The 16,043-nt window shown below is 41.9% G+C and overlaps 1 protein-coding gene across 1 annotated transcript in view; it reads right to left on the bottom strand.

Annotated features, from left to right (window-relative positions):
• DCDC1 (doublecortin domain containing 1) overlaps positions 1–16,043 on the bottom strand; it is a 392,270-nt gene that overhangs the window by 30,179 nt on the left and 346,048 nt on the right. Inside the window, exons 25-28 of the mRNA XM_087433962.1 lie at positions 14,627–14,785; positions 13,293–13,493; positions 7,839–7,932; positions 4,816–4,986 (exon numbers count right to left, since the gene is read on the bottom strand). Coding sequence (XP_087290088.1) covers positions 4,816–4,986; positions 7,839–7,932; positions 13,293–13,493; positions 14,627–14,785 — 625 coding nt within the window. The remainder of the gene's footprint in view (positions 1–4,815; positions 4,987–7,838; positions 7,933–13,292; positions 13,494–14,626; positions 14,786–16,043) is intronic.

The following is a 16,043-nucleotide window of genomic DNA, read 5'->3' as shown; positions in this document are numbered from 1 at the left end:
ATCCAAATAACAGGCATTCTGCAAAAGGATTCTGCAGATTCTGCAACCAAATGTCGCGTAGGGACCTTGACTGATTGAATCCTGACTCAAACCAACCAACCATAAGAAAAATTTTCAGGAGCACCTGGGAAATTTTATTAAGAACAGAGTATAACTAGAGGGCCAAAGAATTACTGTTAATTTTGTTAGGTGTGATAATGCCATAATGATTATGTAAGAAAATGTTCGAATTTTTTAGAGGCTCATGCTTAAGTTTGAGGTGAAATGGTATCATGTCTGGGGTTTTTAAATGTTGCAAAACCTTGATAAAAGTGGACTTTGGCTGATAGGTATATGAGAATTTACTATAGTAGCGTCTCTACTTTTGAGACACTAGTATATGTATGAAAATTTCCACAGTAAACCTTTAAAGTGCTTTTATATAGACTCTAATTTGCTTTCTTCCTCACAAGGCTGAAAGTTAAGTGGAGCCAGAGTTAACATCATCATTCTCAATTTACAGATGAGAACACAAAAGCTCCGAGTGGAAGTTTTTATCCAAGGGTCCCCAAGGAGCACACAGCAGAGCTGAAACACAAAGCTGTGACCGAGCCCGCGCTTTTAGCTCCTCGCCTCTGCCTTGTTGCTCCAGCCACTCCCTGTGAGCAGGCAGAGCTGTCAGTCCAAAGGCAACACTTAGATCAGACTGTAGAAGATGCAATTCTTAAATTCCAATACGGATTTCTCTATATGCACATATGATTTCCACTTTTCTACAAATTACTGGAAGACAAAAAATTAAAATATCCTCTCTCAGGCGGAACTGAATGAATATTATGTGCAGAATCGTTTGTATAGAAAAGCATGGGCTTCATGACAGATCGTGTGCCAATGATGTTCCTTATTACATGACAGAAAATGTATTTTTCATGCATAAAGACACCAATCCCCATGACTGTGGTGCTACCATTTTGATGGTCGCCAAATTGTTCTATTCTGGCAATGGTGCATGTACACAAGGTAAACTGGATTTTCGATTAATTCCTTCACGCTTAATACTCCTATGAAAATGCTGATGAAAAGAAAAATGCAATACGTTTGGGTAGTTCCCAGGGTTAGGCTGTGACTGCAGGATGAAAATAGAGTTTAAAAGTTCAGTAAGTCAGCTGCTGGCTCTCTGTACAGAATACCAACAAACTGATTTAACTAATTTTTTTCTTTTTAAAATTTCCTTGATTTATTGAAGTGACTCACTTGACTTGTTCATTCGGCCTTATAGAGATACGGTCTATGACCCGGGTGTGTCTGATGAACATGATCATTACTATGTGTATGGTGGCAGCTAACGTGACTGTGAATCAATTATTCAGTTTCTTTCATCAATCTTAATTTAATTAACTTATTGATATTGATATTCATTATTTAAATGAGATGTGAAAATAACTAATATCACATTAGTATCTAGTATACAGTAGCTATTTAGGATATAATAGTTACTTCATACTAGTTTTCTTTTTCTAAGCTATCCAAGCAAATGCATCCAGGTCTAGAGAAAGAGTTCTTACCCTTCATCCAAATTGGATTTCAGGGGCAGTCTATGAACTCCCTAAAATTTTCTACAAAAAGTGTGTACACACGTGCATTTTTTGGGAAAAGAATACCCATAATTTTGACAAGACTCCCAAAGAGGTCTGCATCTCCAAAATGTTAGGTACTAACCCCTGGCCTAGAGCCTTCGTACAGAGGGCCGGTTTTCCCAGGCCCAAGAGAGAGAACATTTTTATAAATCTGTGAATCCCAGAACTGATACATTATGATACTCTTCAGAAATTAATCACATTAACTTAGATAGACTATCATCTAATTCTCGGGAAAGGACAGTTATAATCTATTAGAATGAATCATTATTGAAAACTGAGAAGTTGCATTGTGATCAACGTAAATAAAAGAACATCTGATCACACAGTTCAAAGAAAGGCACCAGTTTTATGAACACTGAGGCCGAAGCTCTAGGAGTTCTTTCTTTCCTTTCCCTTTTTATTATAAAACATCTTAATCATATACAAAATAGGACAGAATAACAAACCCCATGTACCCATACTCAGCTCCAACAGACTATCTGGATGTTAATAAAAGTTAAAGAAAAAGGAAGCTACATTTTGCTAGAATTGCTAAAATGCAACCAAGTTGTAAAGGCCGATAGAGAAAATATCCAAAAAGTCACAAGATGGCCACAAAATAAAATTAACGAATAACTGGATAGGTATGGCCCAGGAAATTGAGGCGTTCACTGGGGATGAAGTAAGAGTGCTAAAAATCTGCAGTTACTGATGAAGCCACTGAAAGTGGCAGCTATATTTAAGTTAGGCAAACAACTCAGAAGGCCGTTTGAGTCTCTGATTTAAGAACTCATTCTGCAAAAAGAGCCATTTTACACATTTTATATTACTCCTGCTCAGGAGTCATCCTGATGCATCCTCTACACTAGGCTCCTATCAGGAAGGAAAATGACAGGGAAGCAAATGGCCCTCGAGGATTATTTTGAAGAAAGCAAGCTGCATGTACGAGTCTAGGATGAGTTCAGATTAAAGTCAACGTGCCGCTCTCTGCTGTGCAACACTGTAACCAGCATATTGATGGTCCTGACTCGGTTAAATGGTGTTCTGCCTACACAATTTAAGGAAAAGTACACAAAATAGTTTCAAAAATATTTCCAACAAAAGAGTCAAGCAGAAAATTCTGGTACTTAAAGTGTTACCCTTTTCTTAAGCAGAGCATCAAGATGCCCACCCACTGAGTCCTCAACCCAGGGGCCACTGTCTCACTGTGGTCCCACCTTTAATGCCACCACCCTTCTCACTCAGCTTAGATTCTACAGTCTATCCTAATCACTCCTTCCGTTCCTTTCCCACCAATTCTACAGTCCAGCTGCCCTGCCTCTTTCGGTAAAAACATGAGTCCTACGTCACTAGAAACATCTTCATCATACACAAAAGCACGATGCACCCCCGTCTCCCCCATCAGCTTCATTAATTATCAACAATTACCAATCTTGCTTCATCTGCACCCCACCTACTTCTCTCCTTACCCTGGTTTACTTTGAAGCAAATTCCAGGCATCGTATCATTTCATTCTTTATTTCAGAATGTATCTCTAAAAGATAAGGGCCCTGTTATCATAACAACAATACCTAAAAATGAACAACTAATAATACCTTAACACAATCAAATATTCAGTCAGCATTCAGATTTCCACGGCTCTTTCTCTCTCACAGTTTGTTTGAAACAGAATCAAAATAAGGTCCATACATTACAATTAAACGTTTATATACCTCTTTTTCTTTTAATCTCCATGTTCTTCCTATATCTCTTTCTCTCTTTTCTTTTATTGTAATTTGTTGGTTGTAGACTTTCTCTCAGTTAGGGCTTTGATGACTACAAGGTCTCTGTGTCTTTCAAATTGTTCCTGTATCTCTTGCATTTCCAGTAAATTATTAGTTAGAATAAAAGACTTGATTGAGTTCCACTTAGTTTTTTCGGGGTTAGAACACTTCATCAGTGGTACTGGGTGCTCCCATCAAGGGGCACATATTGTCCGTTATGTCTCTTTGTAATGCTAGTGGCTACTGATGATCATTGCCTAGATCCACTAATTTACTAAAGTTTACAACATAGTGATATCTGATTTTTTCATACCTTATTCATTTATTAGCTTGGATATTTCTATGAAGTGAAACTTCCCCTTATCAACTATTTTGTTATGCTGAGGTACAGTTCACAAAGGAAGGAAAAAAATAAATGCTTGATTCATTTCCCATTTTTCAAAGTAATGAATTGGTTCCTTAGCATCATCTAATTATGACCAATGAGGAGTTGTTGTTGCTGTTGTTTAATATCAGTATAAACATACAGATTTAAACATATCTGATGTTTGTCAATCCACCACATTCATTAGTCTTATTGATGCTTCGAGTGTTTCGTCTGTGGACTGGAAGCCTTCTCAAGTTGACTTGACTCCTTTTAAGATGACTGTAGTCGTCTTTGACAGCATATTTGCTACCTGGTATGAATGTACAGAAAAAGGAGAAAGGGCAAGGAGGGACACTGCAGCCAAAACCAGTGACATGCAAAATGGTATGGCACACTGGTACAACCGTGAATCGTTCAGTAGAGCTAGGGAACGACGAGTGAGTGAAGCAGATGCAGCAGCTTAGAGACAGCTGAGGAGCAGAGTAAGGAGGGTCTGGAGGGTCTTATGTGCATTATGAGATTTCAATTTTCTGTAGGCCGAAGGTCATCAACAATAGCAAGGTGTCTTGACCCACTGACCCACAGATATCTCAGGCGTTTGTCAAGTATAGTGCAAGCAATTCCTTACTAATAAAAATTGTAGGACCAAACTTGATAAAATTATTTCCTTTAGAAATTAGAGTTTACTCACGCTTAGCCCTATGCTTGGTATGACGTGATATAGTTAGAGTCACAATCATTTGCATTCTCATAAACTTCTGGGGTGGAGGGACACCCGGTGTGGCAGGCACCCCTGGGAGAGAGCAGACGTGTGACTATCCTGCCTCATGCATGTTCTGGTGAACTGATGATAAAGCAAAGGTGGTACTGATAATGGGGAGCGCCTGAGGCAACGTAAGCAGAGGGTAACACCAATACTCCCGCATTCCTTCCTAACCAGAGTCACAGAGTCCAAGCAACTTCATTCACAAACCAGTGCTCAATTTGTGTCAACATAAGGTTTTCTAGAAAAAATTTTTCTTGCTATATTACATTACCCCATTTTCCCCTATTTTTCTTTACTCCTCAGTAGGAAGGAACCACTCACTGGCTGATGGACGTTTTCCCCTTTGATCACAGAGGATGTGCAGACACCAGCATAATGTGCCGCTGTGGTCTCCTTGTCCAGGGGAGTGCTATGAAAGGCCACGAGAGCTTTCGTCCTTTCCACGTACTTCCACTTCTGATTGGAAGCCCCGTTCTTATATGGTTTATACTTCTGGAAATATGGAGTCAAATAGGAGAGTTCATGAGTTGGTTATAGCAGAGTTTTCACTGCATAAACTCAGAAAGTGCAGAAAATTACACATAATTCTACTACATAGTGATAATCACAATTGATATTTGAGATTATATACACAATATTTTTTATATTTCTAAATATGCATTCTTTAATTTACAAAAATGGAATCACAAAATACATACAATTTGGTTAACTACATTAGTTGTTTTTCTTTTTAACTTAACAATATTCCACAAACCTTTTCCTAATATTTTTTTAAGGACAAATACCATTTGATCTTAGGGATATTTTATTTTACCAATCCCCAATAGTTAAACGTAGATTGTTTCTCAAATTTTCCTTATTATAAGCAAAAGAGCAATGAACAACCATATAAACAAATCTTTGTGTAAATCCATGATAACTTCCTTAGAACCCAAATTCCTCAAGTATAATTGCTGATAAAATAACATGATCAATTTTAAATGTTATGATGTGTCATATAAAGCTTTATCATACAAAATGCTTTCTGGAAAGGTCATTCCAGTTTACATTTACACCAATAGCAAATGAAATGGCCTGTTTTCCTCACACTCTTGCCAAAATATCACCAATGTAATAAATGAAAAATAGTACCTTATTGATATTTTAATTTACTTTTCACTGGTTATCAAGGAGGTTTGTTTCAAAATGTGAGTACAATCAGTTTTATTGTAATAGAAACAGTAGATTTATTCTAACTACAAAACTTGGCTCAAGCATAAGTAAAGAAATGAGTAGTATCAATTTAAGAGAATTTAAACCAGTAAACTAGCCAGCCCTGGTGATCTAGTGGTTAAAATTTGGCACTCTCACTGCCATGGCCCGGGTACTTTTCCCGGTCAGGGAACCACATCACCTGTCTGTGGGTTGTCACACTGTGGCAGCTGCATGTGGCTGTGATGCTGAGAGCTCTGCCACCAGGATTTCACATACCAGCAGGGTTACCCATGGGGGACAGGTTTCAGCAGGGCTTCCAGAACTAAGACAGACCAGGAAGAAGGACCTGGCCACACACTTCCAAAAAAACTGGCCACGAAAACCCTAAGAATACCAGCAGAGCATTGTCTGATACAGCGCCGGAAGGTAAGAGGATGGTGCAAAAGACCGGGCAGGGTTCCCTCTGCTGTGCACAGGGACGCTAGGAGTCGGAATCCATCCCACAGCACTAATGACAAGCCAGCAGATGAGTGCTAGCTGAGCATATCCTGACGCCTCTAGGAACTTCATAGTGAATAACACTTACTCTACCAGGAGAGACTGATAGTAAAGAGGAAAATACATGAGTCTTAAGAACTGATTTACTAGGTCAGACAACAGAGCATCCCTCACAGGTATGGAAAACAAAGACTGTATTTCAAGGAACAGGGAGGAGGTCTAACAACATTAACCTAACATGCCTCATTTTATTATTTTACATGAACTTTAATATTTTCTCATCAACTGATTGCTTTAAGAAATAAAAATGAAATACGAGCAAAGAAAAAATCTTGAAAGGTAATATAAATTACCTTGGGATCAAATTCATTTGTTACAAAATGGGAATCTTAGGGGAAAACATTCATATCTATAATTTTATGAAACTGATTATGGTACTAAATTCGTGTGTGCAGAGGTCTTATCTCACTGTGATCTGTACAAAGAGGCACCTGACAGAGAAGAAGGTGATGTTGTACACTGTGTCTCCTGGCATAAGCTTAATCCCTATTTCTCATCAGGATGGAAGACTTAACTAAGCTTTGATATTTGTCCAGATTGCTATGTTCCAATTTTGGATTCAGGACCCACAAAACAAGTTGCCTCATTGCTATTAAAAACATGGAACAAAACAAATGTTATTTGGAGACAATATAGTCTGTTCAACAAGAAGACGATAAATACTGTGGAGGATACGGAAAGCAAATGCAGAGCAGGGACGCTCCTCAACTTTACGTCCGCCCAGCAAGGAGAACACACGAGCGTCTTTGGTTGCACGTAAGTGAAGATGACAGACAAGCATGGAAGAAGAGCTCCCGAGGTCTTCACCCCAAACTCAGCTGAAACCAGACTTCTTTGGAGTCTCCAAAAATTGTCTGGCTGCTATAAACATTTGCAAAAGTATGTTAAAAGTGTATTTCAAATGAGTGTCTCAGTAGAATTAACATTGATGAGCTCACGCTCTCAGGGAGACCTCTCTGACCATGTTCTCTCCCTCCAGCAGCCAGGTAAGGGGGGGCTGGCGTACGTCCCCCGTCACTGACCTTGAAACAGGTGCATCTAACGGCGTTCACCCGGCTGCACCCACCGTGGGGACTGGCAGCTCCACGAATGCTACTGGGACAATTTCCTTTTTCTTTTTTTTTGGTGAGAAAGATTGTCCCTAAGCTAACGTCTGTGCCAATCTTCCTCTATTTGGTATGTGGGACGCCGCCACAGCGTGGCTGGGTGAGCAGTGTGTACATCTGTGCACTGGGTCTGAACCTGTGAACCCGGGGCCACGGAAGTGGAGCACGCGAACTTAACCACTATGCCACTGGGCAGGCCCTGGGACAATTTCTCATGCTTGCCACTGGATTTGACTCTAGTAACTAGCGTAGCACCTGACATGCAGCAAGCCCAAATCACCATCTGTTGGATTAAACTAAATTAAGAATTACATGAACATGCTCAATTTGAAATTTAGACAGGCTGTTGTAAATATTTTAACAGTAGCATTCAAGATAGGTTTCAACGACAGCCATTTTCTTTCTCCACAACAGGGAAGCACGGAGCTTCACTTAATTTAACTAAAGAAAGAGCCATGCCTATTCTTTGGCCTATATATCTCTTACCTGCACAATAACTGGATAGCCACAGAGGTCTCTCCCAGCGCTGGTCATCGACACTGCCAGCACCAGCTCCGGGTCTCTCACCAGGTGAAAGGTCCTTGGGAAAACAGGATGAGGCACATTACAAAGTAGCACGAGCCCCTTAGAGCTCGCTCTGTGTCACCCATCAGGGTTGCCTCTTGGCCCCATACATGCTCTGTGATAATGGGTGTGAATCCTTTAAGCATTTCTCCCCCACAGAAAGCAGACGTCAAGCTTTCTCAGGAGAGGGGCTGGAAGAACACTGCAGGAGGAAGGGCTCTCCTGCTCCTTCTGGCTGCTCATGGGGTGAGAACATCCAGTGATACTCTGCCCCACCAGGCGCCCAGAATGTGTGGTCCCTCGGCACCCTCGCAGCTCTGCCAGGCCTGCTGATCATCTGCTTGCAGTCCCCTGACACGGCCATCACGGGCTCCAGGCCTTCTGCTGCACCAGCACCCCATTCCCTTTGCATGCCCATGTGCCCAGCAACCAGCTGTACCCCCACACATGTTCCAGCAGCTGCTTCCTGCTTGCCCAGTAGCCACAGACCACATCTGGCTCGGAAAACCAGCAACTTCCCTGCCAGCCAGTGGGCTGCAACCACACCCTTCCCAGTGGGTCCTGAGCTCCAGGTGTGGGTAGGGGCCCAATTCCAACTTCGTCCTTTCTTGGACCCCTCCCTCAGCCCTTAAGTACGTATAGAGTTTGTTTGTTTTTAATATCTGAGAGTTACTTTTTATCATCATTTAATGATTCTTTATGTTAGGGGTCCCCTGTATAAATCGCTGCATGGTTCTGCCTGCAGATCGGACCAGGACTGATACTCCTCACCCATTTTGCAGCTCGGAGAGTCAGTAAGGCAGCGTGATTAAGAACATGGAAGCTGGAGCCACAGTGCCCAAGTGTGAATCCTGGGTCCACCTCTCAAGAGCTCCTTGGCTCTGCTTAACAACTGTGCCTCAGTTTCCTCATCTGTAAGATGGGAGAATGGTGCACACCTCACAGGACCATCGAGGGAACCAAACGAGTCAATGCATACAAACACACAGAATATTGTCTGGCACGCAGCACTTACTATTAGCTACTATTATTAATGGTTGTGATTTTTTATAGCTTTTCCTCAAATTCTTTTTTTCTAAAGTTTTCCCTCAGAGTCCAAGATATACGTTGAATATTTTTAAGTGATCTGATATTGAAGCTAGCATAAAGCCTCCTTGACTAAAAAACAAAGTTATTGAGCCAAAACCCTCCAATTCTTTTCCTTGCATTCCTTAAAAGTAAAAATAAACCAAACATTCAAGACTCTTATCTGTATAAGAAAAGCCAGCTTTTTATATCTGTCAACATAGTTACGTCACAGACCAGCGGCATTTTCTGCTGTGGAAAATATAACTTGTCCTGAACATAAAATGTAATGATGTGGGAGTGGAGCGGAGGGGCGAAGGTAGGAGGGGATCTGTTATAAAAATAATATATTTTTCCTTTCAAGACTTAAAAAAATTCCAGATGTTTAATTTAAATCTCTGAAGATAAAACAATATATCCTCTTTGTAAAGAATTTACAAAGTACTGGAAAATACAGTACAAATTACACAGAATTTTGAATATTACTCTTACTCCTACAAGATAACGACTATTAATCTTACAATGTATTTCTTCCTTCTACTTTTAGTTAATGAAGTATCATTTTAAATCCAAAATGGCTATTCAATTTTGTCAAATAACCTTTCAGCATTTATCAAGACCACACTGCACGAGAGTTGGTGTTCTATATTGTCTGTCTCTGTGGCCTCCGCATGTTGCATAGTTTGCATCTTGCATTCTTCTTGGCACTCAACAATATTCAAATGAATGAATGATTGTGTATTTCATGCAATGACCTCTTGAGATGCTAGGATTAGTTTTTGCTGTCTAGAAAAGATACGGCAACCTCTCCCAGGCTCCAGTGCCTCGCTCAGCCACTACAGTGTTGGCTTTTCTTTTCCTTTTTTTTTTTTTTTTTTAAAGATTTTATTTATTCAGTTTTTTCCCCCCAAAGCCCCAGTAGATAGTTGTACGTCATAGGTTCACATCCTTCTAGTTGCTGTACGTGGGACTCGGCCTCGCGTTGGACGGAGAAGTGGTGCCTCGGGGCGCTCCCGGGATCCGAACCCGGGCCGCCAGCATCAGAGCGCATGCACTTAACCGCTAAGCCACGGGGCCGGCCCTTCTTTTCCTTTTTGAACAATGCAGGCGACTGGCACTTGCCAGTAGCAGGAATGCTGACCTTCTCTCAGAAGCCCAAGCTGGGAGACTTCGACATAAAACCCGCTATGTGCCAAACAGCAAAGGGAGAACTTACTCTGTGTCCCAGCCACACCCAGCACGGCCTCCCCACTACCTAGCACCATGAGCCCACGCAAGTCACTGAATCTCCTTGAGCCTCAGCTCACCGAGCTGTGGAGTCGTGACTAAGACCAGAGATTTTTAAGATCTCTTTCAGCTCCAAATTCCATGACACTGTATAAATTTGAGTCCTGTTGAGGGGATTTTCATCCCTGAGGATTTTTTCAGATTTCCCTTTAGAGACCACTGATTAATTCAGATGGTGCTGGAGTTGTAAATGGGAGAAAGATGCCAGATTATCTCAAAGTTGACCCAGACCATCCTCTCGCATGAGTGTCTCTGGATCTTCCCCACCACCTCTCAGGCCCCCTCGCTCTTCTCCTGCACTTCTAGCCTAGACCGTGCACGACCACAGCAAGGCCTTGTTCCCACTCTCATAATTTCCCTGAAGAGGTTTGCTGATAATTGCTTAAGATATCAGATCTCCAAGTTATTTTCTATTTTAAATAGAAGGCTAAAATGAAAGAGTAATTCAAGACCCAAAGGACTGAATGAAAGGACTAACGGTAGAAAATTCTGGGCACAGTGGCAGCCACTGGGTATCTCCCATTATGTTGGCAGTGAGCGACTCTGCCTACACTCTATTAATACAAATTCTGGATGGGCAGTTCCCTCCCTAAATGCGAACCTACTGTCTGGGCAAAATATGGAGGATCAAAAGACTGTGATTCACATAAACAAAACTTTCTACAGGTTTCTGCTACAGGGTGCAACCCAACATTCTCTAGGCCTCACCAGCTCATCAAAACAAACAGGTTTCAATATTCAATTACATGAAAGAGAACAAAGCAAAATGCCAAGGGAAAATGTAGAAGAAAGCTCAGAATTACCGTCACTGCAGACACACTTCTGCCATAGGACACATATTCCTCTGAATCGCACCCACACCTACTCACCAGGACTTCTGCAAACCTCTCCTGCCCAAGCGCTGGTGGGAGTCCCTCTACTGTGACCCGTGTGCTCGTGAGCAATTCTGTTCATTGTCCATCCCCTCCACTGCTCCACCTCTTCTCTCTGGACTGTCACGTTTCTGACCAGGGATAAATCAATACCTCCATCTCCCACCCACTGTCCCTCTCTTCTACGGCTCGCCATGCGAGGCCTCACGATGACAACATTGGAGAGTGTTCTGGAAAGTGGAAGAACATTGGAAGAGACCATTCTCCTCTCTATTGTTACATGTGGTTAGATTTGCCAAGCAGTGCCGGTCGTGGTCCAATGTTTCACAGGGTTTTAGGCAAACTTCTCTTTCTGCTTTTACTTGAACAGCCCTCCTCTCCTCTTGCTTTCTCCACAGCACTCGGGATGAAAAACAAAACCAGTGACAGACACTCGCCTGTCTTCCAACGACCAAGCGTTCCTGACTTAAACTCATCACTGAGCCTGGCTTCCTCCTACCTGAGGGTCACTTCTCTCGTTCCCATGTGTGTCCACCCCAGTCATCAGCCATGCGCCAACTCTAGCTTAGCTCAGGAGGGACCTCAACCGTAATACAGAAAGCCGAGGCAGTGGATGGATTGCTAAGTTCCAGAAAGGTAGAGAGGGGAGGCACTAGCTTCGTAGGGGCAGGGATTTTTATCTGTCTTGTTCTTCCTAAAGGGCCAGCACCTAAAACACTGCCCCAAGCATAACCCTCTGCAGTTGCAGGAATGAATTCTGGTTCTGGATGGCAGACCATTCTCAGGGACAAAAACCCACTTCCCAGCTCCCCATTGTAAAGACAGCTTAGCGAGGATTAATGGGGCTAAGGAACACACAAGTCTGCCTACACGTTGGCTTTTCAGCCTTCTCTAAGACAAGCCCAGCAACTGTTCCTCGCTGGCGGCTTTGCTTATCTCAGACAGAGAATAGAGTAAGGCTAGCTCCTTTCCTGCCTATGTGGGGCTGCTGCTGCCGCCTGCTGAAGCTCATGAGATCTCTCTCAAGGCAGCGACTCCTAAGCCTTTTGCATTACACACCTTTTGAGAATCCAATGAAAATCATAGCTCTTTCCCAGAAAAAAAAAAAAAATATATATATATATATATTGCACAGATACACAAACACACATTTTGTACAGTATTTCAAGAGATTGAAGAGGCCCCTGAAGTTCCACCATGTAACACAAATGGTAGAATTTGAAGCAAACCAATGTAAACCAATCTAAAACCCAAGGAGTTGTTCTCCTCCATGTTGAAGAAATGTTCGAACATGCACAAAACAGAGAGAAATGTGTAAGAAACCTCTACGGACTCAACAGCTATCAACATTCTGCCAATTCTTATTTCATCCACTCCCTCCTCCCAAGTTTAAAAATGTTTGCTTTTGCTAGAATATTTTAAACCAAATTTGAGATATCTCTTAGTTTTTATCTGTAAATACTACAATATTTATCTAAGTGATCAAGACTTTTCTGTTTTTTAACATAACCATTAAACCATTATGACACCAACAAAATTAACAAGACTTACATCTGGTAAGTGGACTGTTTTAAATTTCCTCTGATTATCTCAGAAATAACCTACTGACAGTGGTCGGCCTGAATCTGAATCCAAACAAGGGCCACCCATCCGACTGGGATGATGTACTTGTTAAGGTAAGAATCCTCCTTCAGCGTGTGAGCCATATCAGCTGGTTATCTGACGGAAGTAGGGGCGGGAGAGAGGGCTTGCCGGGGGTGAGGGGGGCAGGAGATTGAGTTAATGACAAGTACTGCAAACTTCTAAAAATGGGGACTTTTTGGAGTCTTAGTTGATCCCTTCATATCATAAGAATAAAATTAGATGAGTCCAGTTTTCTCTTGACCTCAATGCCCAGTTAACACCATGAGCCCAGGAGGTCGATTTCACATTTCTTATCTGAATCGACAGTGGAGAAGTTGTGTGAGGACTCTGAGTGAGGTTCAATTTGATTTCACTCTTTCTTCACCTTGAGTAGGATAAGAATTATTGGCCATGTTAAACAGAAAATCCAAAGTCCTCAAATGTACACTGCCTGCTCTGAGGATCATGTGGATCTCCTAGGTGCCCATTCACCTTTTGATATGTTAACCCCCAAATCGAATGGGCTTACCTGCTGTCTTCCTTGTGCATCCAGCGTTGACGACTATCATCCGCTTTTTTCTCCACCAAGACCACCTCCATGCCTGCATGTAGGTCAGGACCTTGCACCCCCACGACTAGCTGAGGAGCCGCCTGGCTTATAATTCGCCCGTCTCTGTATTCAAACTGCTGGTGGCAAAGCCTCTGCAGTTGACTCTGCCTTGGAGAACGGCTGAGACACAGAGAATCCCATTAGTGGCAGAAACATGTCCCCTACACCGATGTGCTGGAGACTGCAAGTTCTGCCGGCGAGAGAACCGCGTGGACCACATTCACCTCTAATGGGGAGGCAGGGCCACCGCGACACCAGCCATGCTATTTGCCCTGCCCTGCCGGGCCAACGTAAAACGTGGAAGTCTGAGTGCATTTTGTAACAGAAGTAAATGTTTATTCAAGAGAGTATGAGAAATTCATCAGCAAAGAAAAAAGGAGTTCAGTTGAAGAGATAATTTAGTTAAAGAGGGAAAAGAGGGAGGAGAAGGAGAGGGGCGTGCAGAATCAAAGCAGAGGACAACGAAGGGGCTCCGCTCAGAGCAGGGCCGTTTCTACCCTCTCTCCACAGGACCCCTGGTGAAGAGAATTCAATTCTGCACGGTTTTCATTCTTCCTGAACAACTCATAGAATATCATAAAAGAAAATGATATGCTAGTGAGTTCATTAAAGCAATCTCTTACTCAAGGATCTTAAGGCATTAAGCAGACTTAAACATATTAACCATCACAATGCATCAGCAATTAAATTAATTTATAAAAATCTATTAAGTCCCTACTATGTGCACAGACTAATGCTAAATGTTGAAATGCCAAAATTGTTTAATTCATATAAACTGCTACAACGTTAAGCACATGTCTAAAGATTATGGAATAATACAAAATATTATAGACTTCTGTCATTTCATTGGACATTAACCAGAAACAAATAAAATTAAAAAGGAAGAAATCACATTTTACTAATTTCTTAAAGACATCAGGGCATCTTAGATGCTTACTCATAAATTCATTCACACATTCCTTCAACAGATATACAGGCTCCATGCTAAGTCCTCAGGGGCAAAGATGGGTGAGCTCACTGTCTCCACAGAGAAGACACACACTGAATGAGAAATTACAGTACAGCTAAGGTAAGAAGGGCCTTCCCACAATACCTGCAACACTTCAGTCAAAAATACAAGAAAGACAAAAATGTGTATGCTGATGTAAACAGCAGCTAACAGTAATGCAAACCCTCAGGAATCCTTTTGCCCTCAAGTGAGCAAATCTAAGACCTAGTAGAAATCTCCAACAGAATCCCTTGCAACTTCTTACCTGTGTTTCTTCTGTGGTTCTACACTGTCAAAGAGCTCTTCTTCCCTTTTCTTTGGAGGACCGTCATGCTCGCCACAGCTACGCGAGGTTTCCTGCCAGGCGTACCTGACAAGGGGGTGACGGGCCTCCACTTGGAGATGGGCTCTCGCGTGCGAATCCCTGTCAAGGTCAGAAGCAAACACAAGTCTAAGCATTCTGACTTACACCCACAGAACTTCTCTGAGGTGTGGTCTGATCCTATCCTGAAGGATATTGTGGATCTGTAAATCATATTGCCATAATGGTGCCTAACACTGTAAATCCACACCCTCCTAATGCATAATTTAGGTCTTCTAATATGAGGCTACAAATAAAATTCCCCAATCACATAATAAATAGCATTCTTTTTTGTTATATTTACTCAGAAGAGAATGAAGTTATGTATTATATCTCAAAAATTATAAGATTAAGACTACTTAGGAGTTTAAGAAATTCATAACAAATGTATAATGCGACTGCTTCTGCCTACCCGGTAAGTGGGTCATAACTCTGTCTGGAACAGCACAGCCTAGATTACTGCGTTCCATAAAGTTTACTCACTAGACAATGTTAAAGCAATCTTAATTAACTTAACTTTTCCTCTCAACAGAGAAATCTAAGGAGACTCAAATAGCACTGGCAAAAACACACCAGCTTTTGACAGAGAATAATGCACTAAAACACTGAGAGTAAACAGTCATAGTCTGAATAACTGAGCCGGCCTCTGGCTTCTTACTGAGATGAAGATGAGCACGGGAGCATAGCCGCCGTACAGACCTGTCTGGATCAAGTTCCAGACCACTGTCCGGGGCACGCTGGCCTTCCATGGAATCCTGACACAACATGGGAACTGCTCTGCTGAAAGCAGGATAATTACACAGGCAGAGAAGCAAGCATATTTCTGCCCTCCAAACACGCGAATGTGCCAATCAGGTTCTGTGGGGGCTGCGATGGGCAAGGCGCTGTGGTAACGCTCTACAATATCAAATTCCAAAACCTTCAGGGACAACTGCTGTGTTACCAGGGCAGACCATACACTTTTCAAACGTAACAAAAGTGCTACACGCGGATCCGAAATTGGTGGGTAACCAGGACTGCAGCACAAGCAGCTTCTCAAGTCAAAAATCTCAGTAACAGTTAAAAAACAACAGTGCCATCTTGTGTCGAAAATAAAAAACATAGCTTTCCCACCAACTCCATTTCCTTGAGGAAAAGAGGAAAAAAATGTCACTCGTAGTTTTAACATATTTAGCAGGGTGTAAACAACATTCTTCCCCCATATCTAGATGTTTCATTTTCTAACTTGGAATTTATCTATATGCTCTTGGGCTTCCAGGCAAATGAAGTACAGTCAAGTCAATCTTAGCCATTTTAAAGTCCATCTTACTTTATTCATTCT

This window comes from Ceratotherium simum, chromosome 7 (genome assembly GCF_057802395.1).
Source record: "Ceratotherium simum simum isolate JZ-2026a chromosome 7, ASM5780239v1, whole genome shotgun sequence".
Classification (NCBI taxonomy): domain Eukaryota; kingdom Metazoa; phylum Chordata; class Mammalia; order Perissodactyla; family Rhinocerotidae; genus Ceratotherium; species Ceratotherium simum.
Note: the sequence above shows the minus strand (reverse complement) of the source record. Positions and strands in the feature narration are given on the sequence as shown.